The following is an 18222-nucleotide window of genomic DNA, read 5'->3' on the forward strand; positions in this document are numbered from 1 at the left end:
CCGCCATGACCGCGCAGCACAGAGACCGGGTCAGGCTGGCTCTGCAGCTGCACTGCCCCAGGAGCTCGCAGTCCCTGCCGCCCGGAGCACTAGGACAGGCCTGGCTGGAGCCAGGCCACTCCGCCACCACCGCGCAGCACAGAGACCGGGTCAGGCTGGCTCTGCAGCTGCACTGCCCCAGGCGCTCGCAGTCCCTGCCGCCTGGAGCACTAGGACAGGCCTGGCTGGAGCCAGGCCACTCCGCCATGACCGCGCAGCACAGAGAGTGGGTCAGGCTGGCTCTGCAGCTGCACTGCCCCAGGAGCTCGCAGCCCCGCTGCCCAGAGCACTAGGACAGGCCTGGCTGGAGCCAGGCCACTCCGCCACCACCGTGCAGCACAGAGACCGGGTCAGGCTGGCTCTGCAGCTGCACTGCCCCAGGAGCTCGCAGCCCCACTGCCCAGAGCACTAGGACAGGCCTGGCTGGAGCTGGGCCACTCCGCCACCACCGCGCAGCACAGAGACCGGGTCAGGCCGGCTCTGCAGCTGCACTGCCCCAGGAGCTCGCAGCCCCGCTGCCCAGAGCACTAGGACAGGCCTAGCTGGAGCCGGGTCACTCCGCCACCACCGCACAGCACAGAGACCGGGTCAGGCCGGCTCTGCAGCTGCACTGCCCCAGGCGCTCGCAGCCCCCGCCGCCCGGAGCACTAGGACAGGCCTGGCTGGAGCCAGGCCACTCCGCCACCACCGCGCAGCACAGAGACCGGGTCAGGCTGGCTCTGCAGCTGCACTGCCCCAGGAACTCACAGCCCCCGCCGCCCAGAGCATTGCACCGGTGGCAGAGCGAGCTGAGGCTGCGGGGGAAGGGGAACATCAGGGGAGGAGCTGGGGGTAACCTCCTGGGCCAGGAGCTCAGGGGCCGGGCAGGAGGCTCCCACAGGCCGGATGTGGCCGTGGGCCGTAGTTTGCCCACCTCTGACTTAGACTCTTACGCCTCAGTTCCTCATCTGCAATATGGGGCTGATAGCACTGTGCTTCCCCCAGGGGCATATTGCAAGTGGGATCTTTGACATGTCCTCAGAGGAACATGGCTGTTTGTGTCCCAGATTCAACTAGTACGGTGTATGATGGTGCTTCCATTCGCCAACCATTCCCAGGGACTGTTGCCCGCTCCAGGGGGCAGAGTAAAGGTTGTGTTTGCGGGTGACTCGTACCATAATTTGTTTTCAGGGGGGTTAAGTGTAGCTGAACTCAACATTTGAGGCAGCACTAGCCAACCTTAGCTCTGCATTCACAACGTTTTGGGGCAGTTAAGAGGAGCTAGAATAGAAAGGTTGCACCATCACTGGTTTACATGTTACCTGAAATCCAAGGAGACGTCCCCTTCGCCAGAATAGATGCTGAGAAATGCTCTGTTTTTATTCCAAAAGGGGCCTCTATCTAAACTTAAGCTATGGGTGTACATTACATCTCCTGGCCTGCTCGCGTGTGTTTTCCATCCTTTGCACCCACTGCCGTGAATTAACGTAACTGCAAATCCAAACTGAGGGCCAAACAGGACCTGCCTGTACTAGGCTAGCGTCCGAATCGCCATGCATTGCACCCAGGCTGGGATGGACTCGCCCCTGGTGCCGGCAATGTGGTTCCTGTGTCTTACAGCCCATGCTGTCTTGCGAGTGCAGATTAGGTCACGTCTTACAGAATGGTTTAAAGAGGCAGACCCTTCTTCCTGTTTGTTTAAACAAGCCTCTGTCACGAGCAGAGAAGGCCTTCTTGATTTGATTACTTCTCTGTCTTCGGGGTTTAGAAGAGGAACGCTTGTTTTTATGAAACATTATTTTACAGGAATTTGTTTAAAAGGGGGGAAAATCCCATTTTAAGGGATTGCAGCTGTAAAAATACAGTTTCTGCTCTATAAAAGAAAAAGAGAACAAAGCCCTGAGTCAGCTAGTTATTTGTTATCCTTACCTGGCACAACCCATGCACCTCTGCCTCTAGCCTCGTCCATGTCTTTCCTCTTTCCCCTCCCTCTCCATTTGTCTTTTATTTTCACAGTCCGCTTTATTCACATGCATTTCTTTGGGGTTTTGTTTGTTGGAACACTTCTGAGTTTGTGACCAGCCACTCTAAAATCTGGGGCCAGGGATTATTTTTCAGGCCTTGTAAATTGCAGGGAGACACAGGAGCCACATTTTCACTAAAGTCCAGGGCTACATTTAAGAGCTTAGCTCCTATTTAGGCACCAAGAAAGAGCCAGATTTTCCTATCGCCCCGTGTTCTGAGCTCTTCTGACAATCCAGCCATTTATTTTGATGCCTAAATAGAAGCTGGGCCCATCTGGAAATTCCAGACGTAGCTTAATTTTCTTATTCCCTTGAGCATAGCTATCAATTGCAGGGCTTCCCTTTCCCTTCTCCGTCTCCAAGGCTATGTCCTCATTATAGCTTACAGCTGTGATTTTGTGACCAGTGAGAGGCACAGCCATTTGGTTCCTTATAAGTAACACCATTCAGTTTGCCTCCACACTGCAGCTTTTCTGCAGTCACAGCTGCATTTGTGCATCTGCCTGTGTAAATGCAACTGTACTCAGAGCTCGCCGCTGTACCAATGAGCATTATGGATGTGAAAGTTGGTTCCGCTGCACTGGAGCTAATCGGGGTTTATAGCAGTTCCCTCGGCCTGCACTAAGGTCAGTGTCAGGGCAGCTACACCATGGCTGGGATCCCTGCTGTGGGTAAAGCCACCTGAGCAGGGCACAGTGACCTTTTCCAAGCACCGTGGTTGTCGTTTTGTGTGATTGGGGATCATGGAGATGACGCATTAATAGCACCGGCTAGAACAAGGCATGTTGTGGACAAGTGCTGTGCAAACTTCTCCACCCACAGCTCTGCCCATGAACCTCAATGTTTGATCTGCAGTCCTGGCCCTGCCCAGCTCTGCCTTTGATCCCAGCTTGCAGTCTGCCCATTATTCCAGTTGTGGGATCCCCACACCCAGCTCTACCAATGCCCTTCAAGCCTGACTTGCAGCCCGCTGCTGTAGTCCACCGTAGTGCTCTCCAAGCTGTCCGTAATGTGCATTGGTGCAGCGGTGAGTTCTGAGCACAGTTGCATTTACACAGGCAGATGTGCCCAGGCCACAGAACATAGATCTCAACCTGGACTCTCCTGTTCAGGTGGTTTGGGAGTTGGGATTTTAGTTTGTCCCATTCGAGTGACATGCTGGCTGCTAAATTTGGAACTTGGTTCAAATTCCAACCCTCCTGCCCTTCTGAATGGTTAGGGGACATTCACCTCAGGGACCTATTATTAATGTCAGCCCAGATCCCCAGAGCTGCAGTAACCCCCAGAAACCCCAATGTGCTTTGATTCATGTGCAATGCAGAGCATAGATGGGCAGAAGCAATCAGGCAAGGGCATGGTCCCTGAAGCTGCATACACACCGAATTAAAATTGCTCTGTAACCACTTTGGCTGTGTCCTTACAGCAGAGTAGCAGAGTGGCTAAGCGAGACAATTAGACCAAAGCCACCTGATCTCTGACTGCATGCAGAACTTCAAGGGTTAATTGCTACACTCTTCTGATTAGTTGTAAATTGAGCCTAGTGTACCTGGTGCAGTGGTTTATGAGCAGCTGCTGGAGCCTAATTACTGGTGGCCTTGCTGACTGCTGGGAATAACAGCAGCTGGTTAGCTCACTGTTAAGTGGTGTTACCTGGCTGCTTTTCCTCCGGCTCGTGTCCCCAGTCGGGATCCTTGTGAATGCAAGTGGAACCCGCTGCACTGGGCCATAACACAGAGAAAGGGCTGCTGGACTTTGATAATGTGCATGTAAAACCTCCCTTTTGGATGGTTTCACCTACACTGACACTGGTGAAATTGTACCAGTGCACGCCTCTCGTGCAGACACTTTGTCACGTGATTTGTGCTGTTGCACCAGTAGAGTGCACATGGCTGTAATCCTGCTGAGGACAAGGCCTGGGTTTCTAGGATGTACTAGGACATTTTCCAAAAGTAGTGGCTGACCCCTGGAGTCCATGTGGGAGCAGAGCTCACATCAGGGGGAGATGCCCATGTGACATGGGGTTAGTATTAATGGGCAGTAGCAACCTGGCGTTCTGATCCTATGGGGTGAAACAGGCAGGTTTCCAGCAGCAGGAGCCGGATTCAATTCATTAGGCGAGCAGCAGCGTTTCCTAGCATCTCCTGGGAGAACCTGGTACAGTTACAGCACAGCTCTACCCTGTCTGCAGCCCATACCGGGTGTCCTGAGGGCAGCAAACTAGCCCCTTCTGGCTGTTCTGTATCATGGCAGCACTTGTGTCTCACTCAGGGTCTTTACAGAGCCTAGGAGAACGAGACCCTGGGTGCCTCTGTGCGCTGCTATAACGCACACAGTCATGATGTTGCCCTTAATAACCCAGCTCCACTTAATACCTGCAGATGGAAGCCATCATCCATAAGAACAGCTGGCTGGATCAGACCAAAGGTCCTTCTAGCTCAATAGCCTGTCTTCTGACAGGGGCCAGTTCCAGATGCTTCAGAGGGAATGACCAGAACAGGGCAATTTTGAGTGATCCATCCCCTGTCATCCACTCCCAGGTTCCGGCCATCAGAGGATCAGGGACACCCAGAGCCTGAGGTTGCGTCCCTGACCATCCTGGCTAATAGCCATTGATGGTCCCATCCTCCCGCTCCATGAATTAATCTAATTCTTTTTTTAACCCAGGTAGACTTCTGGCCTTCACAACATCCCCTGGCAATGAGAGCGTTTTGTGAAGTACTTGTTTGTTTTGGTTTTGTTTGCTTATTTGTTTGAAACTTTCCTATTAATTGTATTGGGTGACCCCTGGTACTGGGGTAAATAACACTTCACTCTTCCCCCCCCCCCCACTCATGATTTTATAGACCTTTTTCACCCTCTTACTAACCAGTTCTTGTTCAGTTGATTTGTGCAGGGTTAATGTGGCACTAGGTGTACAATCATTATCATTTGCACATAGCACTCCAAGGCCATCTCTGTTACTAGCTGAAGGCAATAAGGGCCAGTGAGTATTTCTGCATGTTCTTGACGTGTGCATCTCAAGGGCTGGGGTGACATGGGTGATGCATGTATAATGTGATGCCCTACAAGGGTCAACAGTAGCAGGGATTGGATCTGGGTCCTTTGCATCTAAAACCAGCTATTGCCTGAGCTAAAAGCCAGGAGCAGACTCATAAACCTCAATATAGCCCAGCCCCTTGAGGGAGATGGGAGAGCACCACACTATGTAAGTGTGGGTTACACGGGCACCTATATGAGCAGGCACACCTGGAGTGGCAGGTGTGCAATGGAGGATTCGCATGTATAAAAATGAATGCATGCTCTGCACAATCTAGCTTGAAAAGCATCTTGTATGTACATCGCTGCAGGGGCAAGGGGTATGAATCATACAGGGTATTTAATGGTGACCCAGTCTCATTAAAGGAAACCAGAACGAATGCAGTATGTGAAACGCTGCAGCAGCTCACTGATCAGCTCCCATCACACAGAGGGAGCCAGGGGAAATGCCTTGTAACAGCGTTGCTGCTGCATTGTCATATAGAGAACAGCTCTCCCTGTCCCCCTTTCTGGGATGATCACTGGAACGCTACCTGTGGCATCGGTATGTTGTGACCTTTGGTTGAGTGAGGCAGCTTCCAGCAGCGAGGAGCCTGGGACTGGAGGGGAACGTGTTATGGCCCAGGCAGTTGGTGACAGAATGCCATAAATAAAATAACCCGGCAGCTGCCACTACCTACTTCCCCCTCGTCGTCCTCCTGAGTCGAAACACATGTGGGTTATTTATCAGTTTCACAAATGAATGCCTGGGAGTAGGGGCTGATGTCAGGCCGTGGGGTGCGGGGAGAGGAAGCTCGTGGCTGCCCAGCAATGTGGGTTTGGATGACATCTGACTTATTCACTTTTCCAGTAGCAGGAACCAAGCCCTCTGTTCTGATGGGGGGTGGAGGTGTGGGGTGGGAAGGAACTGAAAAATCAGGAGAGGGGGCTAATAGATATTTGTATAAATCACTGCAATTAATGTAATGTTGCCCTTTGAAAAAACCGCTCTCCCTCCATTCCCTAAAACACCCCTACATCCTGTGATCCTGTCACGACGTTTAGCCATTAGGTCAGACCGGCTTTAAAATGCCTTTGTCTGACAGCAGGTGCCCTAGAAGCACTAACTACTGTGAGCAGAGCTCTCGGCCGGCGTAGACCAGGATCGCGCCATTGAGTTCAGCAATGCTGAGAAACTGTCCCTGTATCGTTGTCATCGTCACCCGAGTCATTAACTTTTATATTGCAGTCGCACCTAGAAGCCAGCCAGGACGGAGACCCCACTCCACTGGAAGCTGCTCAAATCTGTCTGAACGGAAGCTCCTGCCACCCAGAATCTCTCTCTGCTTCTTATTTGTCCACTAGTGCCGATAAGTTGTTAGTTTTTTGTAAGTAGTTGGCTGGAGGCTGTTCATGCCTTTTTTCTGCACAGCTGATTCAGGCCTTCAGCCAGCCGAGCCTGGGCAATTGACCAACCAACTGTATTGTGATGCACAAAGAACTGGGCAGCCAATGAGCAGCCATGTTGGCTCATGGTGCTTCATTTAGAAAACACACCGGCTTGACGGACAGTAACGGTGTGTCTGGACAGAGCTGTCAGGTTCACCAGTCTCTGAGGACAGGTTTATTCACACTAGAGGGCAAATGGCTGCCAGCATGCTAGCTTACCCATCCAGTGCACTCGGTGCCCTTGGCAATGGGTTAAAATACAGTGAAGGATGAACGAATTAAAAAGTTTTAAGGCATTGGACTCTACATCTCAGAGCTACACAGACAGTAGCCTGCTGTGCGGTCATTCTTACGTAATGTTCACATTGCAGTTGTGGCTAAAGTCCCCCTCCAAGATTGGGCCCCGATGTGCTAGGTGCTGCTCACACATACAGGAAGGGTTGGCTTACAAGCAGAGTTACACGGTTTGACTAATGGTGCAATTTGAATCCAATGTAGTGCAAAAGGCTGCGTGGACACTCTTATTTCGGTTTAAACCAGGCCCGTTTGGTTTCCTGTTATTGACTTGGGAATCGGTTTAACCTCACCTGAAACAACCCACTCTTAAACTGAACTAAGTGTGTCTATATGGGGGCTTGTACCTGTTTGACTAACTTGGTTTTAAACTGATTTAAGATTAAACAGGTGCAAATTTCTCATGCAGATGAAGACCAAGTCAGCAAGGTTTGTTGCAGAGCTGGGGATAGAACCCAGGTGTCCTGGTGCCCAGGGTCTTGCCCTAAATACTAGGTTCACTGCCTAATAAGCTACAGCAACGTTTCAGTCAGCCGCTGCTAGAAAACATCCCCTTTCTCCTCAGGATGAGCTCTGCAGCATTGTACACCAAACAGGGGTGAGATTATGCCCAGTAAATGGCAGAAGCATCCCCATTTCAGCTACTGTCTTTCAGAACTAGCCAGTAATCTCAGCCCTGTCAATCATGCCTGTAATAGACTCATAACCGCAGCTTCAGGGTGTGTTTCGGCCCCACTGTGGCAGCCAGAGCTCTTAGGGTGGAAATTTTGCCCACAGGGAAGATGGGACAAGTCTGGAAGGCTCACGTCTTTCCCTTTCAAGCCCACTTACCCCTCCTACTTAAGAGAATAAAAACGTATGGCAGGAGGGTTTACAGGATCTATTTAAAATGCATCTGTTTCCAATACTCAGTGCAAAAACCAAAACAAAACAAAACGTCCCCAAGAAAGGAATCTCGGAGCAGCGAGCTTGTTTTCAGACACAGCTGTCATCGGAAACATGCAACGTCCTTCAAGCCTCTGAGCTGACAGCCATTCACCACAATCCAGCCAAAGAGATTTATTTTCAAGCGGCTGTTTTGTTTTGCTTTTGATGCAGGTTTGGCAGAGCCCACGGTCTGCTTTATTCTCCTGGCTTTTGCAAGGGGGTCTCCTGAAAGAGAGGAACTAAACTCCCTTCCCCCCTGAAGTGGCGCTAATGATGCTCTCTGCCTTGTGTTCAAGAGCTCTCACGCTGCAGGAACGTGAAACACATGGTCCTGGCAAACTCACTTGTACCCATTTGCCTTTGGCACTGGACCTCTCCCCACGATGCCTCCCCAATGCAGCAGCAAGTGAAAGGCCAGGCAGCTATAAAGGTCTTTTTTGGAAAACATTTGAGTTGGAGCTTTCCCAGGGTGTTTTAATGTACAGAGGGGAACGGGGGTTAGCCCAGAGAGGAAATTGAGATTTAAAAGGTCCAGACACTGGCTTGCAGGCACCAGGCTGCCCCTTGGCATCAACCAACAGGTTAGATTCTGACTAAGCACGATCATGAGGTGATAGTGAGCAGTTCATAGAGGTGTGTAAATCTGAACACTGGGAAAGGTGAATCCTAGGGAATGACACGCTGCCACAGCATGGTGCACGCTGCCAGCAGGTTATGTTTGCACATAGCGCCTGTGTTACCTCTGGAGGAGCTCTGCAGTGATCATGGGAAGTACAGGAGGTGGATCTGTGCCTATCTAAAAATGGACATCTGCCCCTTGCTCAGCAAAGGGCTGACTGTGTAGGTCAGCAATAAAGGAATTGGTGTAGCTGTGATGTCTGCGCGGCCAAGGGAGAGAACTGCAGAGAGCATGGACAATCCTCATCAGAAACCAGCCCTTGCTATGCAAATATCAAGCAGTTGCTATTAAATGTGTTACGGTAGCATCTGCAACCCCCTGTCAAGATCAAGGCCCCATTGTGCTAGGTGCAGTACGTATGGCGAGAGACAGTCCCTGCCCTGAAGTTCTTACAATCTTAAACTAACCAAGCAAAGGTAATATCCATTTTACAGCTGGGGATCTGAAGCATAGAGAGCTTAAGTGACTTGTCCAGAGTCACCCAGAACGTCAGTGACGCAGCTGGGAATAGACCCCATGTTTTCATAGTCCCACTCCCGTGTGCTACCCCCAGCCGTGCTGCCTCCTGTGGTCTCTTGTTGCATTGTTGCCATGAGAGGGTGGCATCAAAGGGACACGGTTCCTGGTTCACCCCAGTGTGGGGATAACTGCCAGGGCATCATCGGGCTGGGAAATAGCCTATGAACATGCTGCTCCTTCCTCTGTGAAACTCAGTGATGGCAGCTCCCTCTGTGTGCCATCCCACCCCGGATTGGATTTCAATGCAGAGCCTGTGCCAAGAAGAGAGGATCTCTGACTGGAGAGCGTGCTGGGAAAGGTTTATTTCCCCACGAAGCTGGGGGCTATTCACCCGCCCAACAGAGAACCCTTCCTGGGGATCGTCCTGAGCCCCTCATGGTTGAGAAGTGTGGGCGCGTTCCCCATTGTGACCCTGCCTGCCCCAGCGAAGTGGGAGAGGATCGTGGCCAGGCTGAGCGGGGGCGTGATGTACAGTTTGTCGGCTTTGGACGCTTAGCAGCTTAGGTGGGGCAGATTCCCAGCTCCAAAAGCCAGGCCAAGCCTAGGCGCTCCGGAAAGGAGCAGAGCATATGGGAGCGTTGGAGCCTGACCCAGAAAGCTCATTCTTCTTGCCTGTTTTGTACGTGCAATAACAAGAGCTGTCAGCTTCAGAGTGTGTCTCGATTGCTCGGTCTCTTAGCTTCCAGGCTGGGGGTGACGTATGCACCCGCCCATGCCACTAGCTGCTCTGTGCAGACCTGCACTGGGTGCCAGTCTAGGAAGCTGCTGGTAGAGATCTGTGTTTGTCTTAAGATAAAGCTGCAGGTCTGAGCCTTCTGCGTTTTTAATTCCCTGTTCTGTTTGGTACTGACCCACTGAAATGCAATAATCATCATAGCAGCTTCAGGCAGAGCCTTGTGTTTGTCTCTGGCATGGGTGCTTTTCCTTTGGGTTTGTGCCTGGGGTTCAGCTCAAGGACTGCAGGGGAAAAATGCACACGACATCGGCCAAACTCCAGAACTCCCTGCAGCTGGGAGCTCATTACTGTGTCTATGTTCTGGTTTAAGCAAAAGATTTGCAGCTTTGGGAAGAATGTGGAGTCTCAAGCCAGCAAGGCTGCGGTGCGTGGGGAGATGAGAAGCAGCCTCTGCTCCCCAAGGTGATACGCAGGGGTCCAGAAACAGGCTGTGATGCTTGCCATCTAGCTTGCTTGTGCCCTGTGGGAGTGGGCAAAGGGCTGCAGGAGGCTGGAGAAGAGGCTCTGAGGCTCCAAGACTTGACTCACACCAGCTTCATGCTGATACAACTCCACTGAGCTTGGTGGAGTGACTCTTCAGTAGGGTTTGTTACATGTGTTACGGTAACCCCCCCAAGGAGCATGGGGCTAGGCACTGTACAGGCGCGCTGGGAGAGACCGTCCCTGCCCTGGAGCATTCACCCTCTAAATAGACAGGCAGTGGGAGGGGGAATGGGCAGCAACGTCAATAAAGCCCAGGTTTCCTGTCTGCCTGGCCTGTGCCCCATCCGCCCAATCACACAGCCTCCCCTAAACTTAGTCCTGAATCCAGCCCCGGTGTCACGAACAGCAAAACCAAAGGGATTTCCAACCTCTTCCCAAAGCCCATAGGGAGCAGCTAGACTCAGCTGGCCCCAAGGAAACATGCCTGCTCTGTTCTCTAGCACCTAAGTCATCACCTGTATGGTCACTCCTAGAGAGTCATGAAGATAGAAATGGAATTAGAGTAGCTAGTGCAAGGTCCTATCCAAGCCGCCTCCCAGAGGCCATAGCAGGACTCTTTCCTTCGACGTATTTTCTAGTGGCTGCTTCTGCCTAGTTTTAAACATCCCAACTACTGGACTTCAGCCCCTTCCCTTGAGAGATTCCTCCACTGTCTTGGAGATCATGCATGTAAGAAGTTCTCCAGATGTTTGACCTATTTTTTATTTCATCCTGTCACTCTTAGTGGCATCTCATTTGACTGGGTTAAATATTCCCTCTCCCTCCCACCCTGGTGCGTATGCCTGCTAATTATATGTAAATGAGTTACCATGGTTCCAGCCCACTTAGCTACACATGTGTAGCTCTTTCAGTCTCTCTTCTTGGATCCTCTTGCCATTTTTGTTGCCCTTCTCTGAGCTCTCTATAGTTTGTCAACATCTTTCTAGTAAGAAAGGTGCCCCAAACTGAATGCAAGGACCCAGATTCCCCTGCATAGCTACATTGGCCTCAATGGAATTATGTTAATTTACACCATGTGAGGATCTGGCCCCATATTTCAGGTGTGGTCACTACAGTACTGTAGACAGAGAGTGGCCCCGTGATGGGATACTCACACATGCAACCTAAGATCTCTTCTGCTGCTAAGTTGTTTTGCAAGCTCACGAACAATTTGCTGTCCACAATTATGCCTGGTTTTTGGTGCTTTTTCATTGGCTGCACTGGGTCTGGAGTTCATCCAAGCAAGGGGGAATATTATTGTGGTGTTAACATTGGATTTTCAGGATGTTTTTTCTTTTGTAGCTATATCAGCTGGTTCTGGCAATAGTTATGACATCACGAAGTGACAATTATGAGATCACACGGGAAAAAAAAGCAGATAATCAAAATGCATCATCCTTGAATCACATCATCTCTAGCTCACAAGGGGCTTTGCTTAGGAAAGGAAAGGTCGTTATTGGAGTTGGTCAATAATTGCACAAATTTCAGCCAAAAATTGTGAAAATTTCTTGCAAAAAAATTTAGCGTTTTTTGTTTTTGTTTTTGTTTTTTAACCAGCTTCTAGAGTGTTTGTCCAGTTTCAACAGTTTTCCTGGTTTTACAGATGAGGAAACTGAGGCATGGAAAGAGGAAATGACTCACCTACAGTCTGTCAAAGAGATTCCCAGACCTTTTACCCTGGTCACTGTTCCTCACTTCTTCCCTTCATTGAACAACTCCATGAGAGAGAACCTATTTTCACATCAGTCGCATTGGTAATAAAAAAGGAGGGGGTGAAAGATGCTGAAAATCTATGATATGCAAGCAGAGGTTTTCCTCATAGAATGTTTCCCATGGGACACCAGCGGTGCTTTGAGGATCGGCCAGCTTCTGAGCTTTCCTTTGAAGCTTCTAACCTCAGGGTTAGAGGCCACAAAATAATTTTCTCCTTTTGAGCCCAGCCGTGGAGCTTTCCAGGAAATCTCTTTCCAGTGTTGTTTAATAGTTTCCTAGATTACAGCCTCATGACATAGGTCACCTTGGTCATGCTGCCTCTGTTTGCACTTCGGCACTTCCATAGGAGCTCAAGAGATTGGAAATAACCCTGGAGATCTGCCTTTCTCCCTTGTTCTCCACTTAGCAGGGATCTAAATGTCCCTTCTAGTTTTCCCTTTCATGGCTCTTTCCTTGGATGGGTTGAGGGTGGAGACGCCTATCTCACGTTCTCTGGAAACCTTCTGTTAAGCATGTAGGATGTTTGTTACTGGCCTGCAAATGGAAGTCTGATTTCCCAGATCTAGTCTCTGACATTCATGGCTTATCTTTGGCCTGGTCTACACTACAGAGTTAGGTTGATGCAGGGCAGCTTACATCCACCTAACCATGGAAGTGTCTACACTAAAATTTTGCTCCTGCCAACATAACTTGCCTGCTACGCTGACTTAATAACTCCACCTCCACGAGAGGCATAGAGGCAATGTCGAAGCAGTTACTTCGACCTGATGTCAGTTGCTTACATCGACTGTTGCTACCTTTCAGACGCCATCCCACAATGCCCCGCACTGACAGTACAGCCGACACAAGGAGCAAAGGGTAGACATGCACAAGCGATGTAATTACCGCGGCAGCTGTATGCCGACGTAAGTTAGGTTGTCTTCATTTTGTAGCGTAGACCCGGCCTCCGTTTTTCATTTGCTTTCCCGGGAGGAAATCTTTGCTCACTTCCACAAAGCAAGTTCAGACAGTCCCAGTGCTCAAATGATGTGTGCATTCTGTCTGCCTCTCCATTTCTCTTTTAACCAAGGACACTGATTGGGCCTTCAGGAAGAGACTCTGTGAAACTGCCTGGGTCTAAGTACATTGATGCTAGGGAGACACCTCAGCAAGGGTGTGCCTGCCAGGCTCTGAGCTGCTCAGATCTACCCACAGTTCTGGGGGCCATAGTCCTGGGCCAGTCTTAAAAAACCGGAATTGCAAAGTTTGGGCACAGATTCCCATGGGGACTTGGGTCCAGTGATGTTTTTAAGGTCCGATTAGCGGCCTAGCCTCTGAGCTTAGCTCTTTCTGCCGCCTGGGAACAATACTGTCTGCATCGCTAGGATTTTTCATAGGAAGATCCCCAAGATTAAACCTCACAGCCCCCCAGCGAAGTAGGTCACCCTCACTGGCCCAGGGGAAACAGGCACAGAGAAGGGAAGTGACTTACCCCAAGTCACTCAGTGACTTAGTAGCAGGATCAAAAATAAAACCCAGGTCTCCTGCCTGCCAAGTTTGTCCATTAAGCACTAGACCCCGCTAGCTACTAACAAAGCAGTGCATCCAACAGAGGCATGAACCCCCTGCAGAATGAGCCAGGCCTCCAGTTTTCACCTTGCTCATTGTCTGTGGTGCCGGGAAGAGCAAACCCTCTCCCTCGTGGTCCCCAGTAAGTTGAACCACCTGCTGCGCTTGTGAGCTCCACAGCCCCAGAAAGTCTCACTCGGGTCTCGTCCTCGTTTTGCGAGGAGCCATTTCCTCCCCTTGGGCCAGGAGAAGGCTGTGTGGAAACACAGAAGCCTGAAGATGGCAGCCAGAGAAAACCCTTTACCTCAGCACGTCGGCACGCCAGACTCAGCTCACCACCTAGCTGCCAGCCATGTGGAATCGCAGGAGCACTGTTCTCCAGGTCGAGCTAATAAAACGAGACTTCACAAACACTCTTTGGGGCAGCAGAAAAGTGCTGCTAGGCTCAGGGTCTTCATTAAAGACCTTTGATGGCTTTGCCTAGAGTTTGCAGCATCAGAAACTGCCCCGTCCTGGGTTTCGTCCTTTTCTTTTCTCTTTTTTCTTTCTTTCACTTCTGTTGTATTTTGGTTTTGTTTTTCTGCTGCTGTTTCAGTGGCAATGATTCAGGAAATGCCGATCAAATCCAGCTGAGGAACTGCTCTGCTGTTTTTTTTCTTAGAAACAGAAAGGCCAAGCACTTAATTCTTATTAATAGCAACCACGGTTCAGTTATTACGAGGATCAGCTCTTTGGCGCTGTGTGTTATTTAAGCTTCTGAAAATAAATGTTCGTTCGTGCAAATCAATCTGTTTGCAGCCTTCTGTTTCGGGCTGGCCTGGCACGGGAAGTGTTGCTAGAGGAAAGATGTATTCATGGAGGGTATTTATTTTATATAAACAGGTACTCAAGTTGGAGTCTGGTGGTCCAGAGCATCATAACCTCTTTTACAATCCAAGGTTCTCATAAGTATTTGACCAAACAAACTCCTGTTGTTTAAAAAGCACTGCAGCGGAAAGCAACAAACACTAGCAGACCTCGGAGTGGGAATTTGTTTCTGACATTTAATTTTTCGGGCTGTTGGCCGCCAAAAGCTACAGGCATTTGTGAACCCACTGTCCAGCCTGAGAGCAAACAGAGCTCTGTGCCTCTAAGGTTTCAATCACAGAGTGAGGCCCGGACTTGGAACCTGAAATCTTTTCGAGAGCCAAATCCTAAGCACACACGTTTTTTGTTAGAGGAAATCCTGTTCAGTAGAGAGAGGTGACAACAACTCTCAGCTCAGAGGGATTTTTTTTTTTAAACACGGATATAATTTACCTGAGATGAACATTCTGTTGGGTAACTTTTGAAACTATATCTTAAGTACCTTAGTAGTATTGTTTTAGTTACATTACCACAGCAGCCAGATGTCCCAGCCAAGCTCAAGGCCCCATTGTCCAAGGCGCTGAGCATTTCAGGGTTTATCTACAGTGAGGAGTTATTCTGCAACCACAATAACTATTCCTGATTAACTCCATGTGTGGATGCTCGTGTTCCACTTTGGAAGTGGGTTGCGCTAATTCAGAATATGGCACTTTTATTCTGGAAGAAGACCATCCACCCCTGGAGGTAACTAGGAATAGTTAGTCCATTTTAAATCCACACTTTATCTTAATCCAGATTAATTTTCATGTGTGCACAAGTCCTAAGCAAAAGTCACAAAGGGTTTAGAATTAGTATACCCATTTGACAGGCTGCAGAACTGAGGCCCAGTATAACTGACAGATTTATTCAAGGTCACAAAGTGACTCTGTGCCAGACCCTGGAATTTAATCTAGATCATCTGAGACCCAGTCTGGTGTGTTCCCCACAAGAACAGCCTTTCTCTCTATACTCACTAGCTTTCCCAGTTAAATCTGTATTACTGCATTTTTAACAGGCATTTTCCAGAATATCCCAGTCTTTTGCTAGATGGAGTCAATTGTTTTGTAACCTAACCCACAGATGGTAATGGCTCCTTCACCATCAGATGTGTAGTCAGCTATTGGTATTGTAGGATCTGATACACGGCGTCTCTGCTCTGGTACCCTGGCTCCAATCTGGCCCAGGTCCCTTCAGTTGTGACTCTCGAAGAGCAGTTTGAAGACCCGCGTGTGAAATTACTTTGGTTCTCAGTCCAGTTCTGACTGGCACAAGGGAGATGCAATGGAGAGGAGAGGGTGCTGCAATGTGCTGTCACGTGACAACAGTCATTTTAAGGACCTGCTCAGCCTTAAAATCTTCCCATGGATACATAGATAAAGCTGCCTTAGCCTGCGTGGCATCACTTCAGCTTCCTGACGCAGCTTATCAGGAATGCTTGGGATGCTGCAAATGCCAAGCTCATGTCCTCTGAGCCTTCACTGCCCTGCACTTTGGGCCCTTATCTGCACCGGTGCAACGTGGGTGCACATTGCTAGCAGAGCAGAAGCCACCCGTTCTGCACTGATGTACGTCACTGCACACAGTGTAGGTCCAGCCCCAAGTCTGCACAGGTCAGCAGTGTCTTCTGTTCAGACTCTTCTAGCACACCCATCCCCACAGACCATGAGGGCTGGAAGGGTTTCTATCCTGGCAAACTACGTATCCATGGGAAGATTTTAAGGCTGGGAACCTTCACACCTACCTACTCCAAACGGAGCACTTGCTACAACAGCCCGAGTCCCTTTTATTCATGGCCTTTAAGGGACTCTAGGCTTCCATGTCTCCCTAACCATGTTCCGTTTTCTCCACAGGAAGACTAGCCGTGAAGCCAGGATGCTCTCCGAAGCTGTCTCATTGCTGCTGCTTGTGGCTGGCATCCACTCAGTGTCCGGAGGAGGCGCTGGAGGTGGAGGATACGCTCAAGTGAAATACATGCAGCCCATGGTGAAAGGGCCCCTGGGCCCCCCATTCCGGGAAGGCAAAGGGCAATATCTCGGTAAGGGGCACTTTTCTGCACAAGGTGCTCGGCCTTGTTTAAAGGGAGCCTGGGGTGGAAGGTTTGATTTGGGGATGTGACGAACGGCAGAAATGATAACACTGTCCTGGCAGCCTGTAAGATCTGGAGACCTGCAGCTGCTCAAATGGGGTGAAAATTCACCCCTTGTGTAATGCTCCCAGTTATTGCTCATAACATAAGTTTTTAAAGTTTTTTGTTGATCCAAGAAGACCTTCAGATGGAAGTGCAACATGTCAGTAATTTAGCATTTTATAGCATCTGTTACACCCATGGATGTGTCAGTGGGACTCTCACCATGCCCCTATCTGCATAAACACATGCAGGCCAAAGGATGGGGCCCAGTTCAGCAAAGCACTTAAGCATGCACTTAAGTTCCAATTGAAGTCAATGAGACTTAAGCACGTGCTTAAAGTTAAGCATGTGCTTAGATGCTTTGCTGACTTGGGCCATAAACAGCCATGGTTCTGATAGCTGGACTAAGGCAGCTGCTGTCTAGTCGAGGCCAGGCGAGAGTTTCTCATGTGATTCATGCCTACCAGCCTCTGACGGAACATACCTGGAAACGGAAACGGGTCTGACCCAGGCTGGGGGTCTCCCTGCAACGAGGCATTTTTGCTGGCAAGATGACAGCTAGTTTGACTCCCCAGCTGCCTTCTGACATAAGTGGCTATTCGATACAGCATTGTTGTAGCCCTGAGCGTAGCCCTGTTCCCAGGAGGCGACATGAGAGCATCAGCCAGTGCTGATGACGTCACTGCTGCCATGACATCACTCAAAGGAGGATCGGCTTTCTTCACAGAATGAATCAAAACCAGGGAGCCCCTCTGGAAGGCGGAGTGGGCAGCACCTGCTGGGGGGCTGAGTGGTGGGGGCCAGGAAGGACTTACTAGCTTTGTGCATTTCAGTTCAGTCTGTCTCGTGCGCAGGGCTGGAGTTGGTCAGGAGCAGGGACCAGACAAGACTCCTCGGGGACGATGGTTTGTTACTTTGTTGCATTACCAAAATAAGGCAAATGCCGCCCTCAGACCATCAGCCTCGTCCCTACTCATTTGTCATCAGTTCTATCTGGTCCGTGGGCTCAGGAGCCACGGCAGAGCCTTGCCCTCTGCTAATCTCTGGGCCTGGGCTCAAAATCTAGCCAAGCCACTCCACTGTCAGAGCAATTGCATTTGGAGATCATGGTTATGTGATTCTGCATGATCAGAATTGTACTGACCTGGCAGAATGGAGCCTGGTGGTAGGAATGGGCTTAGTGGCCTTTTGGCATGAAAGGAGCGTGGAGATTCAGAGTAACATAGGTGACATGGGCACACCCGCCAGCCTGGGGAAACCAAGGTGCCTGGCAAATAACATGGACTAAAGGGGTGCAGGGGGTGGATTAAGGTAACCTGTGGGCCAAATCCATCTGTGGGGTCCCCATTAATATGGAGAACCCCTGCCTAGGTTTCAGCCTCCTCGCTCAATATAAACCAGATCTCCACCCAACCAGACCAGTCCAGTCCACCCTGGACAAACTGGTGCTTCAGTCACAGTCTAATCAACCCCTGGCCCTGCCCTAAAATGTTAAGCCCGGATCCCTAGGATCTTCTGTTAATCATCTTCTGATGCTTTGCTCCCTGAGTCATTATCCCTTACACAGCCATCACTTCCCCCTGAATAGTAGTATTTATTTATCTGACGGTAGTGCCTGAGACCAACCGGGATCAGGGCCCCCCTGTGCAAGGTGCTGTATGAACACAGAGTAATGGACAGTCCCTGCCCCGAAGACCCTTCAGTCGTGCTGCACTCCCCATCCCCATCGAGCTAGCAGAGCCACCTGAAACGCCAGCTCCTGACTCGCTGTTTGCCTGCAGGGTACCCTGCCTAGGGGGCTGCTGCAGGCATGGGCAGTCGCAGT

General features: G+C 50.1%; 1 protein-coding gene across 2 annotated transcripts in view; it reads left to right on the forward strand.

Annotated features, from left to right (window-relative positions):
• Positions 1-18222, forward strand: part of COL8A2 (collagen type VIII alpha 2 chain) — a 137683-nt gene that overhangs the window by 95780 nt on the left and 23681 nt on the right. For both annotated transcript variants that reach the window (XM_030538788.1, XM_030538787.1), the window contains exon 2: positions 16120-16304. In XM_030538788.1, coding sequence (XP_030394648.1) covers positions 16142-16304 — 163 coding nt within the window. In that variant the 5' untranslated portion in view covers positions 16120-16141. The remainder of the gene's footprint in view (positions 1-16119; positions 16305-18222) is intronic.

Source organism: Gopherus evgoodei, chromosome 20 (assembly GCF_007399415.2).
Source record: "Gopherus evgoodei ecotype Sinaloan lineage chromosome 20, rGopEvg1_v1.p, whole genome shotgun sequence".
NCBI lineage: Eukaryota > Metazoa > Chordata > Testudines > Testudinidae > Gopherus > Gopherus evgoodei.